This window comes from Capricornis sumatraensis, chromosome 14, assembly GCF_032405125.1.
Source record: "Capricornis sumatraensis isolate serow.1 chromosome 14, serow.2, whole genome shotgun sequence".
In the NCBI taxonomy this organism is placed as follows: domain Eukaryota; kingdom Metazoa; phylum Chordata; class Mammalia; order Artiodactyla; family Bovidae; genus Capricornis; species Capricornis sumatraensis.
In genome coordinates this window covers 84,804,405-84,825,098 of record NC_091082.1, presented here as the reverse complement: position 1 = coordinate 84,825,098, position 20,694 = coordinate 84,804,405, and the positions used below count along the sequence as shown (strand labels likewise).

At 40.9% G+C, this 20,694-nt stretch overlaps 1 protein-coding gene across 1 annotated transcript in view; it reads right to left on the bottom strand.

Moving 5' to 3' along the window:
- Positions 1-4,621: 4,621 nt before the first annotated feature.
- Positions 4,622-20,694, bottom strand: part of PTPRC (protein tyrosine phosphatase receptor type C) — a 134,738-nt gene continuing 118,665 nt past the window's right edge. Inside the window, exons 22-29 of the mRNA XM_068985975.1 lie at positions 19,491-19,640; positions 16,061-16,151; positions 14,702-14,841; positions 12,886-13,020; positions 10,330-10,452; positions 9,928-10,106; positions 8,238-8,373; positions 4,622-5,862 (exon numbers count right to left, since the gene is read on the bottom strand). Of these exons, the coding sequence (XP_068842076.1) occupies positions 5,587-5,862; positions 8,238-8,373; positions 9,928-10,106; positions 10,330-10,452; positions 12,886-13,020; positions 14,702-14,841; positions 16,061-16,151; positions 19,491-19,640 (1,230 nt within the window). The 3' untranslated portion in view covers positions 4,622-5,586. The remainder of the gene's footprint in view (positions 5,863-8,237; positions 8,374-9,927; positions 10,107-10,329; positions 10,453-12,885; positions 13,021-14,701; positions 14,842-16,060; positions 16,152-19,490; positions 19,641-20,694) is intronic.

Here is a 20,694-nt window from a genome sequence, read left to right as displayed (position 1 = left end):
AGATGAAAGTGTATTGCTTTTATATCACTGATACCTACTATCTCTCGTAATTCACATGACTCTAGCTGTTGAGACAAAGGATTTCTTGGATGTCGAACTAACTGTGGTCGCGTGTGGTGGTGGTGGCATACTTGTGTCCCCCAGGAGGGAGTTCTTTAGGGTTATTAGACATTCCAAAAGAGTGTGGGAGGAAGGTCAGGATGAAGCTTAAGGTCTAATGGATTATTAAAGATTTGTAACCTAATCAGAGTGCATCCTCAGAGACACAATAGTATAAGAGGGGTAAAACACGTTTTTAAAAATGTTGTAAAAATAACCATTGCTAAGATGTTTGGCAGAGCATTCCCTTACATAGCCAGCTAACTGTTCTTTGCTATCGTCTAGGAAGACCCACTACAATGCAGGAGAAACAATGGGAGAGTGTCTGCTGAGTCAATCCGAAGTAACTCAGAGCAGATACTAGACAGCTGCTGAGTAAGTTTTTTTTTAACACGTTTATTTTTGTATAATTTTTTATTGGACTTCAGTTGTTTTGCAATGTTGTTTTCGTTTATACTGCATAGCAAAGTAAATCAGCTGCTGCTGCTAAGTCGCTTCAGTCACGTCCGACTCTCTGTGACCCCATGGACCTCAGCCTACCAGGCTCCTCCATCCATGGGATTTTTCCAGGCAAGAGGACTGGAGTGGGGTGTCATTGCTTTCTCCAAGATCAGCTACACATACACATATATTTCCTCTGCTTTAGATTTCCTTCCTACCCTGGAACTGAGTGCAGCCCCTTGTCCTATACCATAGGTGCACCTTACCTAGCCATTTCATTTTGGTTAGTTTTCTATTTCATACACCAGTCCCAGTCTCCCAGTTCATCCCACTGCTACCCCCAAGTTATGACAAATACCCAACTTTTAGCTTTAAATCTTCTGCATATCCTGTTTTCTATCCCTGTCTTTAGAATGTCCACACAATGAGAGCAAATGATTAAATATAAACGGAGACCCCCCTTATAAAGGGATTTACTACTCATCAATTTCTTATAAATGTACTAACTCAATTCTCCACTGTTTTATAACTCATAACATGTGACAAAAGTCATGCCACATAATTCATGAGGGATGATTTAGTCTGAACTAATGAAAAATGTAAATTATTAATTGCCAGGAAAAATTCTCAATCTGCAGTTATCTAAGCACATCTTGAGGAAACCCCTTCCTTGAGCCCATGTTAAAAAATGGGGGCAAGTTCTGTGGGCAACTCAACTCCATCCCATCTTTCATCCGAAATATTGGCAGGGCACAGACTCTTTCCTTCCCTACTGCCTAACCTTCTCCCCGCCTTACAGAGTGAGCATGGTAACATCATGCAATCCATAAAAATTCAAGAGGACATTTTTATTCTTTGACAGGTTATCAGCCTCTCTTGGTGGGGTTTGTTATACCTCAGAAGTTCTATTGAGTCTAACAAGTTATCCGTTCAAGGGAAATTAAATATAACATCCCAGAGGTCCCACTTATACTATGGTTAAAAAGAACATACGAATCAAGAGGGAAATTTTTCTAGAGGGAAATTTCTGTGTTCTTTTACACAGGAAGCCTACTTCCAAATCCCTGGTATCCTAAGTTTGGGGACAGCTAGGTCATTGGCAGGGCTTCCCTGATGGATCAAATGGTCTTTGGAAAAGACCCTGATGCTGGAAAAGATTAGGCAGGAGGAGAAGGGAGTGGCAGAGGATGAGATGGTTGGATGGTATCACCAACTCAGTGGGTATGAATTTAAGCCAACTCCTGGAGATAGTGAAGGACAGAGACACCTGACATGCTGCAGTCCATGGGGTCACAGAGACAGACACAACTTAGTGACTGAGCAGCAACAGGTCAGAAGAACCAAGCGCCCGTGGACTCACTCACCAGAGATGGGGAATGAGTCATAATCTCCATAAATGTGGTTTGCATTTTATGGTGCTCTGTTAACATGTTTCAAATACTGATTGATGAGTCGTCTGACAAACATACTGAAATGTGATCTAAACAGTAAGAACTTGTTCTGATCACCAAACTGAGAGACAATGGAACAATGACATTTGAGATTGATTGTTGGCTTTTCTTTCCTGGCACTCACTCCAGTGATGAGGTGATCTTTGTTTATGTGCGTTATGAGGACAATCCTTTCCCAGGGATGTTTAAGAGTGTGTTTGTTTTTGGATAATAATTTCAATGTTATGAGTTCAGCTAAGCCTACTGCATTGTACAGTGTTGTTGAGAGAGCCATTTCACGTGATTTTGTTTTTGTTTTTATCATGGGATAAAGACAGCAAATAAGTTTAGACTGTTTTTTCCACTGATTTTTCAAAACACATGAACAAAGTTAATACCCGGGAAGGCAGAAGGGCAAAACACAGACTATGATGTCAGGAAGAGCTGGTTAAACCCTGAGTCTATTATTTGCCAAATGTGTTATAACAAGCCAGGCACCTACCTTCTCTAAGACTCAACTCCTCACCTATAAAATGGAGGTATTACGAGCATGCGCAGCATAAAATTTATCTAGAGAAACAAATGCAGATAAAATAAAATGCCTCGCATGAACTATACCTCAATAAACATTATCATAGTAATACTATTTCTATTTATTTAGAAATGATACAGGATGTACACCCCCTTGATTAGATCAGTATTGATCCAAGAAAATGTGAAGAGGTTTGCAAAAGAAGGGTCTTTCCTGTTGACTCAGATGGTGAAGAATCCACCTGCCAAGCAAAAGACCTGAGTTTGATCCCTGGGTGGGAAGATACTCTGGAGAAGGGAATGGCTACCCACTGCAGTATTCTTGCCTAGGTAAATCCGTGAACAGAAAAGCCTGGCGAGCTATAAACCATGGGGTCACAAAAAGTCAGGCACGACTGAGCAACCAACACTTTACAAAAGAAGGACTGTAGAAAATGGACATTTAGCAGAATAAATCTTTTCACCTGAAATAGGAAATGAAAAAAAATCACAAATTTGAGCATGTCTTTTGAAGAACCTTTAGACCCTTCCAACTGTAAAATGTGTATAAGAGAATGAAAGCATAGCCTTTTCTACTCATTTTAACAGATAGTCTTTTCCCTTGAAGTTGTGCATTTTGAAGGTCTTTATATCAAGAGATTTGTTGCAATTAGCCGGGGCAATTACCACCCACTTTCTTGGACCTAATAGAGTGCTATGAGAACATTTTATAACAAATCTCCAGAGTAAATTAAAAACTAAATTTAAAAGATCAGTTCTAATTAGTTATAAGAAATAACAAGCTTCATATGCAATGCTTTAGCAAGAACAACAATAGATATGAAAGTATCACTGTGTAAGTATTAGAGTTCTAAAAGCCATCTAGGTCTCCCACAATGCAGGCAGATTCTTCACTGTCTGAGCCACTGGTGAAGGAAGCCCTGTTAAGTATTACAATTTTGAGTAAAAGCTAAAAGCTTACATTTAAAAAAGTATCATTGCAAAGACACTCAGCTAATATTTCACACAGTTTTATCTTTGCTTAAAGATGTTAAAATATATACTTCTTGTCTGCAAAGACTCATTTTTCATAGTAAAATGTTAACGTCTTAGGAGTAATGAACCTTCTGTCGGCCCACTCCCCCAGCTCATCCTTTACCGCACCTTCTCGTGTGCAGAAGAAAAACATGTTTCTAGTCTGCTTCTGTTAAACTATTGATAAGAGAAATTACTATTGCTCTATTATTTAAGGATTTATTTTGTGTCTTCTCAAAAGGATGGACTCAAGTGGAAAATACACATTTAAACACACAACGTTCACATTTTGAAGATGTCACTTGCAGCTGAAATCTCTAAAAAAATAAATAAAAAACTCTAAATTTTAACTATACCGTAGTATAAATGGCAACTGATCAAGTTTCTATGAAAGAAACTGAGGTACAGAGTTTGAATGAAAAAGTGAAGGCCAGTTTTCTTTCTTTCTGGAGCTCAGAGCTGCTGACTCCTAAAACCTCTTGTTTCATTAGTAACTAAACAATGTCAATTAGAAACTTGCTTCATTCTGAAATTCACTTCTCATAAGTTAATGGCACAGTACTATAAAATAAGGTAAATATTTATTGCTAATTTTGTGTGCACAGCAACAAAAGAAATAGAAGGCTGAACGTGAGACAAATGTGAGCTGAATGGAAAACAACTGAGTATGCATAGTTGAGACACTTAACTTAGCCAAGAGAGTGAAGATGTACAAAACCACGCCAACTCAGAGGCAGTTTGTGACTAATATAATAAACTGACGTGGAATTCAATAAAAAGGGTTTTGTTTGTTACCTTTTCTTGAATTTTTTCAGATCCCAAACAATTATTAGACTATAGATCTTTTATAAAATGAGACCTATAAAGTTGTTACACAAATGTTAACTGCAAAAAGCCTATATTTTAATACATGCTTACATAGTTCATATATGAACATGTGACACAATACATTATATACAAGAAAAGATAATAGTTGGATTTTATTGTGGTTGCTGTTACCAATTCATGGTAAAAAAGTAGTCTAAATATTTGAGAAATTCAAAGTAAATTCATTTCAGTGAACAAGAACAAACTTAACGATGAAAAATATGCCTGTGCAATATTATATACCTCCTATCAATGTCTTATTCCATAAAAATAGATATGTTAGGCTTCATATGTAAATACTTAGCGCAAATAGATTCTAATGACTCTACTTTTGTCCTAAGGATTGAATACACATTACATTTATTTAAAGGTGTTTATTGAAGCTCAATTGTAGCAAACACATAGTTTTGGGTCAAAAGTATCAAGCAATGAATTTCACAGATTATACATGTGAGAATAATCCGTGCTTCAAAATTATAAACAGCATATGAAGATAACAGGATAGGCTTTCTTGAAATTTTAAATTAGATTAAATAAGCCTGAAATATTGGACTAAATGCTAACATATGGAATATAAGATTTCCAAATGTTAATTTACTTAACTTTCCTGTAGTACACATATTCTATTTTTATGTCTATTCTGAAAGTAAAATAGGAAATCATAAGATGTATTTCAGCAGGACAAGGAGGCCATCTTGAGGTCATTCTAGAAATGTACATGTCCTTCTTACTGGCAGCACACACACAATTTATGATTAAAAAAAAATAGAACCTTTGAGAGAAGTTAATATTTCTAGTATAAAATACTGTCATTTTTCTTCAAAACCAAAATGGCAAAGATTTTCAGAGCACTTAGATTTACTCGAAAGCATCCTCTAACTCAACCCCATGTCTGTCTGTTTCTGCCTCTTTCTCTTTCACATACACACACACACACACACACACACACACACAAAGACTACAAACAAGCTGCTTCTTGCTGGATGATAGAGATGGATAAAACTTAAAATAAGCACAAGACTGTACAAAAATGCTGCAGCAAAACTGTCTTAAATATTTTTCTACAGTTGTAAAACAAAAGCCTCCCACAAACCCCAGTCCATGCCCTTCACGAATCCACTGTGTATCTATTTTGCCTCTCTGGTTCTAGAAAAATAGAAACAACCTTGAATCCGGGGATGGGAGCTGCCCCACGTCTTCTTTCCTACGCACTCTGAGTTAAAACGGGACTCGCCGGGCCGTTGGCGGCATGCTCCGGCTCCTCAGCACCTTCCGTGGGTTTGGTGCCTCCAGCCTCTTTGTCTCCTTCGGGAGTCTTCTCCAGGGCCTCCGGGGGGCTTGTGCAGTTAGCATCCGACTTAGCTTTGTCCACCTCGTTATCAATTTCAACCTTATCTTCTGGATGCTTGCTTTTCTTTACTTGTCCATTCTGGGCGGGATAGGTGCTAGCAATGATGTCATACAGGAATTGGTATTGCTCCTAACAAAGGGAAGAAGCCAGGGATTACGCAAAAGAGGTTATGTCCTTTTTTCTTTTTTTCTGTTAACATCAGATGAAAATGAACAAGACTTAATCATTTACGTGTGGAAGACTCTGGGTAACAGAAAACTATTCCTGTGTGTTTTCATAAAAAGATTGTTTTAAATGACTCACTCTCCTTAGGGTTCTGAAGGACTGACTGCAAGGCAGTCTTCAGGACTGACCTTGTAGCCACACCAAATCGATGTTTGGTCCCCTCTCAGGCCATAAGGGGGCATCTCGTTCCTAAGCTTTTGCAAAGGACCCCATCTTGGATGCCCATTCCCTTGATTTATGCCTACATATCACTTGGCATCCAATCCAGAGTCTGCAGAAAGCCAGTCTGAGCCCCTTGGGTTAAATTCAGTGCCCTCATTCATGTTCTAGTGATCTCTCCATCATTTCACTCATGTGTTCAGTTACTCAATCGTGTCCGACTCTTTGCAACCCCATAGACAGTAGCCCACCAAGCTCGTCGGTCCACAGAATTTTATAAGCAGGAATGGAGAAGAAATGGGTAGCCATGTCCTTCTCCAGGGGATCTTCCTGACCCAGGGATCAAACCCAGGTCTCTTGCAACTCCTGCACTGGCAGGTGGACTCTACCACCGCACCACCTAATAATTTCTCTGTCATTTCACGTATGGCATTGCTTAATATAGGTCTGCCTTTTCCTCACACTAAACAGTGAGTCTCTTAATGGCAAAAGCACATAGCAGGCACTCGGTATACTTTTAAAATCAATGCATGCAAGGTCAAGGTCATGCACAAGTAAGGGCCGCCCGTGCTTGGGTGAGTGGTTAAGTCTGCATTGTGACGAGTGCCTGGCTCCCAGACCATCACCTGTGGTCACTACACTTAGGACACAACTCGGGTTGATAAGGACAATGCTCATTCAACAGCCTCTCTGTACCCATGAGACAGAGCAGGAGCCTGTGGTCCTCATCCCCCGGACCCCGGTCCTCTGCTTGCCCTTGGTCGCTGGAAAAACCTTAGGCAAAGAAGAAGTTTAATCAGAGAAGTGAGAAACAAAGGAGAACAGGCAAAGGAGACTAAATAACAATGGTTTAGTCATTAAGCACAGTCAAGGCCCTTCAGTTCCTCTTCATGGGCTGCAGATGATACTCCGAGCCATATCCCGTGAGCTGTCTTACAGACAGTGAAACCCCCGCCAGGTGGAGAAGTTAACTACAGGGTAACCGGACTGTAGCCATAACAAAAGCTGCCACAATTCTGAGAATTGGCCTCAGAGAAACGGGAAGAAACCCGCCATGGAACTGAAGACTACCGGCACTTAAAACAATCAAGACGATGCTGGTCAAACCACCGATGACCAATCTGAAGATGACTGTGAGAGCTGACTGTGCTGTGTTTGCAGGCAGTCCCCACCCTTAGTCTGTAAAAGCTGTTGCCCGCTGATTGTCAGTGGAGGGGGGGAGCTGGCTTTGGACAGGCGTCCACCTCCCCGCTGCTCCAGGTGCCAGCCTCCAAGATAAAGCACACTTTCCTTCCTACCAGCCCAGCCTCTTTATTGCATCTGAGTGGCAAGCAGCCAGACCCCTGCTTTCCTAAGAGGCATCCACACCTCTTAGGAAACTGACTTTGCAGGCCCTTTGGGCAAAGGGCGAGTCTATCCCACCCCTACACTTGAGCTGGCCTTGTGACCTGTTCAGGTAATAAAATGCAGAGAAACACACATGCCAGTCCCAAGCATGGGCCCTCAGGGGTCTCACTCTGCAGGGATTCTGCTGCCTTTATGGGAACACGTCTGGACCAGAACAGACATGCAATCCACGCACCCCTGTTGCCACAGCTAAATGCCAGCCAACTGCCAGCCTAGGGGCACTCAAGGTCCCTTTGGACAAGCCAACTCCCAGTGGACACACCAGCGACAGCAGACACACGAGGGAGCCTGGTCCAGGCTGGCTGAGCCTGGTGTGAGCAGCAGGACTATTCAACTGACCAAACAGATGATTGAACTATAATAAATGTTACCTTTCTTCAGTCCCTAAACGCTGGGGCGGTTTGTGGTGCAGCAACACAAACTGATTCAAGATTGGCAGTGGAGGGGTGGGGGGAATTCATGAGCTTTTAAATAAAGTGTTCTTCATGAACCACCACCACGCATTGCTGGCAAACTCCCGTTAGGTCTCTTATTTATACTGATAACAATCCAATGTAAATCCAATGAACCATCATGTAAAATGCCATTTTAAAAGAGAAGACTAGAAAAGTAAATAGAAGAGAAGGAACAGAAAGGAGAGGATGCGAGAGGGGGAGGAGAGAGAGGAAGCAAAAAGGGAAAACACGCTAAAAGCGTAGGTGCGGCACACTTACGAAGGTGGGGACCATTCCTGGCCGAGCTTTGCGGAGCGACTTCACAGCTTGAAACACGTCTATCACCTCTTCTGTGTCAGCGCTTTCCAAGAGGTTGAACAACGCACAAAATACTCCTGTTTGCTGAGATCCATCTCTATAAAAGAAAGAAAAGATTTTTTAAAATGCTACGGTTTATGGAGAAAGTGATATTGGGATAAAAATCAAAAGACAGAGATAAGAATACATTCTTTGCTTCAGGTTTACTGTGATTATTTTATTCCCGTCTCTTAAGAGCAGAACGTTCCTGCTAAATGCATGTTTTATGCAAACTTTCTCAACCTGGGAATACAATAGTCCTTTAGTTTAAAAACGTACACTTTAAAAATATACTTTCTCCTGTTTAGTATTTTACTAATTACCGTGCACTTTAATTTATATATGAAGTTGTTAAGACACATATCATAAAGCCAGTTTGATAGGTGAAAATACTGAAATTTAGGGAAGATAAAGGCATGGCTAGAAAGTGATAAATCCAGAAAACTGGACCTGATGTACGGTAAATTACTAAACCATGTACTTTCTCTCCCCTCTGCTGCCTCTCTAGTGCTTTTTTTTTCTCTCACAAACGTTAACAATTCTGCACCAACAGGAAAAGGATACCTAGTGAAATTACTCATTAAGGAGAGGGCAGTCAAATCACTTATTAAACTGTGAGAGGCATGTTACATTATAATAAAAATTCAATGTAAAGAATATTATTGGAAGATTTTTGATGTAAATAACCAAGGAATGTACGGTAGGTACTCATCTGTCCCCTAAGAAACACATGCAGGTTTAAATACTAAACTTTCTTTCTTTAGTTTTCTTTCCATGTAAATTTTACCTTTGAAAACTCAAATAAATGCCCCAAAGTAGTACTTGTTTAAGGGCGTGGTTGTAGTATATGCAATTCTAATAATAATAATGAGGTTTTCTCAAAAAGCCTCATTTCTTCTAAGCACTTCGCTAGATTTACGTTTCTCATCTTACTTTACTATTTTAATTTCTGATTTAGTGTAACATTTTATGTAAATAGTTTACAGCTTGCATCCTTCTTTCAAACCTCTTATTTAAGGTGGACACCTATCACAGATGAAACTTAAGGGTCTGCATAACATAAATTCAATAAAATCAAGTATTATTATGTATATTTTTAAAATCTTTGCCTTTGGGGCTCTATTTAGAGAGTCAAGTAATGGGTTTCAAATCAAAGTTGCTAAGTATGAGATTTCAGCTAATAAATAAGATACGTGTATTGGAGGCAAAACATTCAGTCCTCTGGATTCCACTGACAACTAGCAGAGTGGCTCAACGCACTTGTAAAGGTAGAAATAAGATGTAACATCTGTCCACCCATCTGTCCACGCATGCTTCCATTCACTCATTCATTCAGGACAGGTGACATTCTGGGTTCAGCATTAGCACCGAGTCAGGGATTAAATGCCCCTGATACTAAGGGACTCATAACCTAATATTCCCGCACTAAAATATAGTTATTTCTACTGCATTTCCACAATAGTTGCGCTTCTGGAACACGTGGGAGGGACGTGTTCCACTGCAGTCCTGCATTTTTAACTATTAGGAGAAATCGCCTTTAACAAGAGGTGTGAGCCAAGAGGTCAAGCAGGACGGTGGGTTTTAGAACATATCCCGTGAAACCCCCACCAACCTGCAGTGGATGAGAAGAGGCACATTCCTGTGATATTTATTCCCTTCCGGAGAATTCTTCTTGGGAAGTTTTTGTTTGAGATTCTGGATCATCAAGACCAATTCTTTGGGTTCTGCAGGCAGCTCTTCCCCATTCCAGTTATTAAATTGGTACTGGTACACCATTCTGGGATCTTTCCTCTAAAACCAGGGGAAGGAACATGAATTCAAGGGAGAAACTCCGCCCATTCGGTAAGTTGATTGTTACTTTTCCCTCCCAGTTACTTTCATTTAAATCATTTTTTAAAGTTCATCCTGAAAGCATTATATAGAGAGTTGCTTTGCTCTCACAGAGCAACGCATCTTAATTTTTCAACCAGATCAATTATACCAAAGACACATACTCCTGAAATTGAGTGTGTACCTTGGAATGTCTCAGTTCAAATGCACGGACGGTATACGCTGAAGATTTGTTGGTGTCCTTCATGTGAACTTCCACATCTCCGTAGGTTTGCTTTCCCTCCTCCCAGTACTGAGCACAGGCTTCCTAGATGAGAGAGAACGTGGTTCAGCATCAGCTGCCCAAGCGCTCTGTTCACTTGTCCACGTGCTCAGAGCCACTGCGCTCATCTCGGCTTTGCCTCTGTCCTCTTTCGTGCTCTTCTTCACTCTGCTCTGTTAAATGTGAAATGACTAACTGTGCTGTCAAACTGAGTCCTCTTCACAAAAATCTAAAACCTATTGGAAGTATTCTGGACATCCATCCAACAGATACATGGTGTTACCTTGGGCAAGGAGCCCAGGGAGAGCCAAGGTGCCCAGCACACCATGGGCATGGCTCTGCCACCCCAGGCTAGGTCTCAGCTTTGCTTTTCCCACCCTTCCATGCCTCACCACCACCTTTTCAAAAAGGATGGACTGGGCTGATGTTGTCATGACCCCTTCAAGAACTTAGGTCTCCTTGTCCCTCCAGGGGTCTGGCGGGAAAGAGACTGCACCTTTAGAAGTTTCGTCTCTATCTTGTCTGTGTCAGCTGACTATCTGAGGAAAGAGTCAGACTGACAAACACATGGATCACAGAAGTACTTGCTCCTTCCTCAAATGATTTCCGCTAACTACAGACCCACAGTTGCTGAGCACGATAGGCATTCCTGTCTGAAGTCCTGTTCCATTCCCTGCCTTTCCCAATTTACATGAAGGAAAAGATTACTAGAATCCCATCCCTTAAAAAAGAAAGGAAAAAAAACACATAAAGTAGCTAGTGGGGAGCTGCTGTATAACATAGGGAGCTCAGCTGGGTGCTCTGTGATGACGGACAGGGTGGACAGCGGGTGGGCATGGAGGCTCAAGAAGAGGATATATGTATCCTCACAGCTGATTCACGTCACAGAGCGGAAACGAACGCAACATTGTAAAGCAATTCTCCTCCAGTTAAAGTTTTTTGAAAAGAAACAAACGGAAAATGAAAAAAAAAAACATAAAGAAAAAAAACTATTTTCTATGCACGCAGGTAGGGGAGAAAGGAAAGGAGAGAGAAAAAAAGAATACATATAGCGTAACTGCATACTGGTGAGAACATTCATTAAATAAGCTTTAACATATGTCAGATAAAGTGTTAGGTGGTAAAAACTAAGATGTACTGCCAGGAAAATCTTGATAACTTGTGATATTAAGAAAAGGCTCAAATATATGTAACAGGCATTAGGCAGAAGATCAAATTAGGTCTGAGGTTCACCTCCAACCATAGAATCTTGTGACAGTAACTCTTACATGGATATAAAGAAGACGGGATTTAGATATGGTTTTCAGGAGTTTTGTCTTTCTAGAAGAAGAGGATCAAAATGGAAAAAGAGGGTACATCTGGCTGCGTGGGATGTCAGAAAGTTAAGCTCACTGAGGAGAGTACGAACGCTGTGTTAAGGTTCCGTCAGTAACTTGTCCAGGGTGGAAAGTGAGGAAAACGTAAAAGCGTGAGGATATGGCAAGATACATTGGGCCTGATTACTAATGGTCTTAAATGTCAGATCAAAGAGGTGGGTTTCTATCCTGCAAAAAGAAAAAAAAAGAAGAATAAAGATGTGGCTGTTGTGTGTGTGTGTGGTAAAAGTCACATAATATAAAACGTAGTATCCTAACCATATCTAACTGCACAGTTCAACTTGTTGGGCAGCTCTCACCATCATCCATCTCCCCAACTTTTCACTTTTCTAAACTGAAACTCTGTCCCCATTGGACACTAAGTCTCGATCCCTCCCCACCTCCTGCACGCACCCCAGTCCCTGGCGCCTACCAACAGCGTTCTGACTCTACGAATGTGACTAGTCGAGGTGCCTCGTTCAAGCGGCATCAAGCTATGTCTGTACCTATCGCATCCTCCCCTGGTGGCTCAGACAGTAAAGAATCCGCCTGCAGTGCGGGAGACCTGGGTTTGATCCCTGGGTCGGGAAGATCCCCTGGAGAAGGGAATGGCCACCCACTGCAGTATTCCTGCCTGGGAAATCAATGGACAGGAGACTGGCGGGCCAAAGTCCATGGGGTTGCAGAGAGTCGGACACTCTCACTGCATACTGGAATGCGTTTTTAAGTTTCACTCAATGCATGTCCTACAAACAAATCGCACCTTGTTTTTTTCCCCTGTGCTATACAGTAGGTTCTCAGCAGCCCCCTGCTCACGCGGTCCGCTGCGTTTAGCAGAGGGAGGCCCGGGGTTGCTGTGCGTTATTAGACAATCGATCTGTGAACAGTGGGCAGAGCTGGCGGGGGCCGGGGGGAGGCAAACAGGGGGCACGGTCAGAACCCAGCTGAAAACTCCAGAGGCCAGCGCTCGGATGGAAAACAGGGAGAAGGAGCAAATGGAACTGTGTGACAGGGGGATCCACGGGACTGGGATACAGAGATCCATCCAGTAAGTGATCCAGGAAAGAAGGATCAGATTTTATGACAGAAAGACCCGAAAGAAGAGATTCTCAAACGCACAAACCTGGTCTCCACTCTTCAGTTCCGTCAGCATGACGATCACCTTGACTTTCCTTTGGAAGACCATCTGCCAGAAGTCACCAATGGTCTCTTTCAGCGGTCCCTGAGCCGCAATCATCACTTCAGGTTTCCAGTAACTCTTTCAACAAAGAAAAAATTGAGACCCAGTTAGTGCTGCTGGGGAGGGAATAGTGGATTCTTAAGACAACCATGTGGAAAGAGAGTCACCTAATTCGATGTCAGTGCTATTACATAAAAGTATTAAGACTCTTAGGTCCCATCCTGTGATGAGCCATAACAGAAAAGAGCACCGTAATGAGAGTGTGTGTATATACATGTATGTATGTATGATTGAGTCACTTTGCAGTACAGCAGAAATTAACACAATATTGTACAGCAACTACACTTCAGTTTTTTAAAACAGTGACAAACAGATTCTTAGGTCCAAAAAGAACCCAATGTCTCTATAAAAGATAATAGTTAATGATAATACTTGGCTACTAATGTAAAATCAAGTTTAGAAGATATTATTTTAGAAAACTAACACATTTTTCCCCTCCAAAAATACCATCTTTTCCTTTAAAAAGCTTAATGTGATGATTAAAAAAAGAAAGCATAAGCATTTCAGAATTGTCTTCATCATGCCTCTAATTTATGTTTATATATTCTTCTGCTAGGGACCCCTGGTAGCTCAGCTGGTAAAGAATCTGCCGGCCTGCAGTGCAGGAGACTCCAATTCGATTCCTGGGCTGGGAAGATCCCCTGGAGAAGGGATAGGTTACCCACTTCAGGATTCTTGGGCTTCTTGGTAGCTCAGAATTAACCTACAACGTAGGAAACCTAGGTACAATCCCTGGGTGAGGGAAGATCCCCTGGAGGAGGGCATGGCAACCCACTCCAGTGTTCTTGCCTGGGGAATTCCCATGGACAGAGGAACCTGGTGGGCTTCAGTCCATGGGGTTGCAAAGAGACAGACACGACTGAGCAACTTAGCTCAGACAGCATTCTTCTGCTATCTTATAACCACTATTCTATGAATATGTATTTTAAGAAAATTGGGAAAAGAAATAAACTCAGCTTAGTGAATATGCAAAAAGTATGTACTGAATTACCTAAGTCCCTTCTTGAATTCTCAGTATACTAAAAAAACCGTATGTGACACAGATTCACTTAAATATTCAGAAAATCTGAATGAAAAGGTTTAACTATACATACAAGCAACTTTGGATCTGCTTGCAATATGGGGATCTGAGTATACATAAACATTTTCAAATATTTGTTTCTGCTGAATTTCATTATTTTTCAAATTACATTGTAGTCATATTTGCCATAAATTGTAACTAACAGTATTGTTTTGTATCAACTCATTAGGTTTTAATGTCTAAGTATTGCAATAAGTTAAGATATAGTATTAAAAATGGAAACTTTCACATCAATGAATACATATATATGGTCAAGCTAAAGAGAAGGCAATGGCACCCCACTCCAGGACTCTTGCCTGGCAAATCCCATGGACGGAGGAGCCTGGGAGGCTGCAGTCCATGGGGTCGCTAAGAGTCGGAGACGACTGAGCAACTTCACTTTCACTTTTCACTGTCATGCACTGGAGAAGGAAATGGCAACCCACTCCAGTGTTCTTGCCTGGAGAATCCCAAGGACGGGGGACCCGGTGGGCTGCTGTCTCTGGGGTCGCACAGAGTCGGACACGACTGAAGTGATTTAGCAGCATCCTTCTTTTATAAAATCACTTAGTGCATGGCCGAAAGAACATATGCATCTTTTTGGAGGTGGACCTCGGGTTTGGGAATGTGAGGACGTACCATGATGAAGGAGGCATTGATGTATCTGCTTATCTCCTCCAGGTCGCTGTCGTTTTCGTCATCGGAGGACTCGTCAGAGTCTTGCTCACTCTCCTTGCTTGTCTCCAGCTCATGCTTCAGCGCCACTCTGTTAAAGTCATCTGTGCAAAGTAAACATGAAATTTAAATTCGATTTAAAAAACAAATAAATCTCTGCTTGACTGTCACGAGGAAACTAGAAAGTCATTTAGAAGTGACAGACAGCATTATGTATACTTCTCGATCTGCATGGAACAAGATCCTGCTCCATTCTCATTGATTAACAAATTATTTTTTTAAACTCTAATTGAAAGGCGATCGATCCCAAGAAAGTCCCAGGAAAAAAACACAGGACATAACTCTATGTCATAATGTTCCATATGATTATTCAATATTTAATACATATACTTTAGTTTTCCATGAAATGGCATAAATCTGATGGATAAAAGTTTTAAAAATACATCTGTAAGTTAATAAAATACATACCTTAGGTAAAACCTAATTTTTCAATTTTAACAGTAAATTAACAATCTTAATTAAATCAGTATCAAATAAATAATTATTTCATCGAGGAAAGTATTTAGTCCGTAATTTCTCGATGTTACTCAATTTCTTAAATTTAGAATAACCTGATCAAAGGATCTGATTAGTTGTATCACCATCAATTCCATATTTTAAACTGTATTCATAAGGTCCATTTCAGAAATTAACTAGGTCAACCCTGCATTGATCCAATTTATAAGGTTGTCTATCTTGGGTTATATTTTCTCCACGTTAGTTTTAGTGTATGAATATTTATTTAGCAACTGAATGAAATTATAGCTGTATAGGCACGGTCCTATCAATACACTCAAATAGCAAAAGATGCATGTTTTGTTCTGTTAAACGTGATGATCAAGAGTTCGTAGCATCTTTCCTGCCTACTTTTAACTGCCCTGAGGTAAGGATGGGATAAATAGAAAACATAAAGCGAACAAAAGGATGTAATTTTCTACTTGGCAATTAGCCTGGAGTGAATAACTGCAATAAACTAAAGATGAGAGAAAACCTGTAAAGAAAACTTGGCCTTTCCCCGGCTTAAAAGGTTATGTCTTTCTGAAAACTCATTTCTGAACTAACTGATAAAAAGAAAACAGTCAATACCGTCTGTCTTCCAAAGTCCATTGTGAATGTCTGGGGTTCAGTGTACTTGCTACAACTAAAATTTAAATAACCTATAACTATTCTCTGCTGTCAAGCAAATGTTGAAAAGTTGCTTCCCAAAGGTTTGTGTGTATGTCTCACATTAAACAAATTCAAAGAACTTCACTATGATACAAAAGATAAAAATAAACTGCATACATGGAATGACATTAGAATTCCTGTTTTTACTCTTATTTTCTTCTTGGTTCCCAATATGCTGTGTCCTCCAGCCCCTATAAGAAGGAAGTCTCTGAAAGAAAGAAATAGAAAGGAAACACCTTTTAAAATGTAATGACTGGTTTAGTTTATTACTGCAGCATAAGACGTTCTCTAAAGAAAAGAATTTCATTAAGTTTTATGAAATCTGCATACATTCCCTAAGGTCCCAATTTTTAAGTTTATCCCTGATCTTTTTTTTTTTTTAACTATTCAGGTCTTAAGTACTTTGACATGGTGAATTTGAACATATACAATTATATAACAGAATATGTTTCCCAGTGAAGAGGTGCTAGATAGTAAAAAAGTATGGTTTGATCTTTTATAAGTTAAAAGCACTGTACAGATATTGGCCATTCTCCATATGGCAAAAACAATGCTAAATTATTTTAAATGACCCAAAGTCAACTCTCCTCCAGGATAAAGCGTGCACAGATGACTCGGCTCATGCTTTGCATAATCAACACTTCATTTCTTTAAGCCCTCCAGATTCTTCCCCTCTCCCTCCTGGTAGTTAATCAGTTGGCAAAAGCTGTCATATCTCCGGGTGAAGCTCTCAAATCCTTCTGCGTTTCTCTCCTCCTGCTTAGGACAATCATTTTCATTTCTCACTTGAAAACATCAACAGTCTCTTTGCCGGCCTCTTTACCTTCAATCTCACTTGCTCTAATCCTTCTAGAACACAACAGGGCACGTTCCTCTCAGGTTTCTGGCAGCTTCCCGTCCTTGTCAGGAAGGACCCAACATCTATCTGCACAGCTCAGGAAGCCTCTAGGGAGGTGGCCCCGACCATCTCTGCAGCCTCACCTCCTGCAGGGCCCTCTGCGCTGCAGCCAAACCAACTCCTCCACCTTCGGATGGGGCCAAGCTGTCTTTGAATTCTCGGGAGACTCACAGGCGTGTTTTCTGCCTGGACTACCCATGACCCTTTCTGCCTGGACTACCCATGTTCCTTCTGTCACTCTGCTAACTTCTACTTGCCCTTTAGATATCTGTGCAAAGGTCAGTTTCTACTGGAAGATCTCCCTGCCTGCAGCCTTTTCTTCCTAATAAATAACTAATCTTTCAAGTGGATAAATAGCCTAAACTGAGGGAGCTCAACATGCACAGTTGAGTACCATTATACACACAGTTACACACACTCAGTTATACAGTTGTACACACTCAGTGGAAAAGACCCTGATGATGGGAAAGATTGAGGGCAGGATGAGTACCATTATACACACAGATATACACACTCAGTTTACACACTCAGTGGAAAAGATTCTAATGCTGGGAAAGATTGAAGGCAGGAGGGGAAGGGGACGACAGAGGATGAGATGGTTGGATGGCATCATCGACTCTGGACATGAGTTTGGGCAAGCTCTGAGAGGTGGTAAAGGTCAGAGAAGCCTGGTGTGCTACAATCCATGGAGGTACAAAGAGCTGGACATGACTGAGAGACTGACCACCAACAACAATACAGATAGGTGTATGCACATACATGTCTGCGTGTACATATATTATGAACACATTTAGAAAAACTATGGTGTCATCTTTCAAAGTCAGTACAGCACTTTGTTCCAAACCACACTCATGTCTTCACCTCCTGTAATTCTCCTCCAATCTTCAGCCATCCACAGTCTCCACTCCACTTTTGTAGACAGGTTTCATTCCAAAAATTGCATCACTTTAAACGCCATGATTTCCACCATACCTGCTATGGAAAATTGCCTCCATTGTTCCTAGCCATTTATTCTAGCACCTCCAATTCAGTAATCTGCAATCCTATCAAAACCTTCAGCATACTGCTTTTCTGACTTTCTCATTGTACCACATGTCTTTCTGTGGCTCATACGCTCTTTATTGACCACCCTAAATTATTCACTTGCAAGCACCCTCAGCTCCTTCACGTCCCAACTTTCAATTGGCCACTTTAAAATATGCTAGATGTGGCTAACCCAACTGCACACAGCCTCTAACCTCAATGTTACTGCAGGAAACAAAAACAAAAAACCAACTGGCTGACTCTCTCGGAAAATTCATGACCATAAATTTCAAAAGATCCAACAGTAATTTCTGGCCACCCTACCCCCTTCACCTGGGAGACTGCTTTCCTTCTTTGATAGAACTATTCCAAATCATTCTCTCTTTCTTGAGTATGAACTCTTCTTTGTGACTCACTTCTGCCCCACCCCCAAACTCTCAACCAATGATCTTACTTCATATGCCCTTAAGAAAGACGAGGCAGTTAGACAGCAACTGCCTCAATGTCCCATCACTAATCCACCAGCCAACCTCCATCTCCACTCTCATTTTCTGTCTCCCTTTCTGCTAAGCTGGAACAATTTCACTGTTTCTATCAGAGCTGTGGTTACTGCCTGTGCGGATCACACTCACTAGCCACTTCCACATACAAATCACTTAGACTCTTGTGCTTAGAAGCACAGGCTCAATCATATTTGCTCAGTCAAAGAATCTACTCTTTCTTTTAGTGACTTCACATATGAATTTTTAGATTAAATGTATAAGTATTTCAAACAGTGTCTGTGTATATGGAGTACAGCAGAGTTAGTGAATTAAATGCGTGGAAAGAGCAAGAATGAGAAAACACCCCTTACTGAAGACCAAGCTGGTAGTCTGCTGGTTTTTCCATCAGAGTACAGTCTTCAGGTTGGATCATGTTACTTGGTGACTATCTCAAGTCCTACCCCAGTCCCATTCTGATCCAAAACATTAAATGACTCTGTATCTGATTAAAAGCACGTTCCTGGTCTTGTTGTGATAACCTCTGAATTCACCAGTTTGGTAGTTCACACACAGATTCGATAAACTGAAAATTACAAGTGAAAGAGAAAAGTAACAAAACTTTTGTGACGGCTGAACAACCTGGAGACAGCTACACCAACTCTCTGAAATCACAGTGAGCCACATCCTAGGTTAGTTTTCAGAGTAATTGCCTAATAAATAGGTTAGGACACACGTATTTATCCTTTAGTTTCTGTCTACCAGCTCCAGCCAGTTCCCATTCCTCAGTCGTCATAAACTCCTATAATTATCTCCTTTACAAACCAAAACCAGATGCAGTTGTTGAAGGTGAGATGTTACGCTGCCTTTGGCGGGCCAATTTTGTGGCTATATACTATTATTTTGACACTTTATTTTATACCAGGTTAACGAGGAATGGTTAACATGTTGGCCACAGAGTCTGATTTCTAGATTTAAACAAGTTTCCTACATAACAGTGTTGTGCTCTCAGGCATTTCTCTTAAACTCTCTGTGTCTTAGTTCCCTCATCGGTGCGCTGTTTTATGGCAAAGCCCAAATACAAGAGCCAGGCCACGTGCACAGGACAGCCTGGGAAACAGACAGAGGTTCAAGTGGCTGCTGTTACCTGGAACTCAGCCTCCAGCGGGGAAGGCTCACTGGGCGGGTCTCTTTTCTTCATATTAGACAGGTATGGGTGTAACTCAGACAGGCTCACTTCCGTCTCCCCAAACTGATTGTACTCCACCAAGGCCTGGTGAATCAAGACGTACTGTGCCTGTCATTTCAAGGAAGGACAGAGTTAATTTATCATTTACAGTCCTATGAATCACATTTAAATAAAGTACACCCCCCCACACATTTGGTTCATCGGGAGACAATAGTTGGAAGGGAACACTGGTATCTGCCACATTTAAATAATCTGGAAGTTGGCACTCATAGATCTCCAGGAAATGAGTAAATTCCATCTTGGATTATTTTGCCAGGAAAAAAAAAATAGCTTCACAAATAGATTAGGCATCTTATAACTTCTATTTTATTCCTAACAGTTAAAAAACACTATCTGTTACTTCCTCCTGGGACTAGTGTTGAGTTAGTAAGTTAAATTACTAATATATAAAACTGTAAAGTTCCACACTGTATCTGAGAGGGGAAAAAATTTGATGTTCCAAGGAACACATTTTTTTAAAGTTTTCTAGCATTTTTAAAAATAGAGATTATACGAAAAAATCTGCCTGATTTGTGGGAGACCCAGGTTCAATCCCTAGGTTGGGTAGATCCTGTGGAGAAGGGAATGGCTACCCACTCCAGTGTTCTTGGGGCTTCCCTGGTGGCTTAGATGGTAAAGAATCTGCCTGCAATGCAGGAGCCCCAGGTTCAATCACTGAGTTAGGAAGATCCCCTGGAGAAAGGAATGGCAACCCACTCCAGTATTCTTGCCCAGAGAATCCCATGGAGAGCGGAGCCTGACCGGCTACAGTCCATGGGGTAACAAAGAGTTGGACACGACTGAGCAGTTAACACATATACGAGAAAGCATAAAATACCAAACCCAGATTTAACTATCCTTAAACTTTTATCATATTTGAATTTACTGTTTTTAAACAAATGACATATTTCTGATAAAGTTCAAGCTTCTTTAACGCCACCTCTAGTTTGACTGTATTCTTCCATTCTATATTATTTCTCCAAAGGAAATAGTTCCCTTTTTTCTAGTGGACGATCCATTTTAAGACTCCTACAATACCGTGTGTGTATTTATAAACACCGTATTTCTGTGTCCTTTCTTAACAGTTGCATACATTGTACTGTATATGTTTCATCTGGGAGCT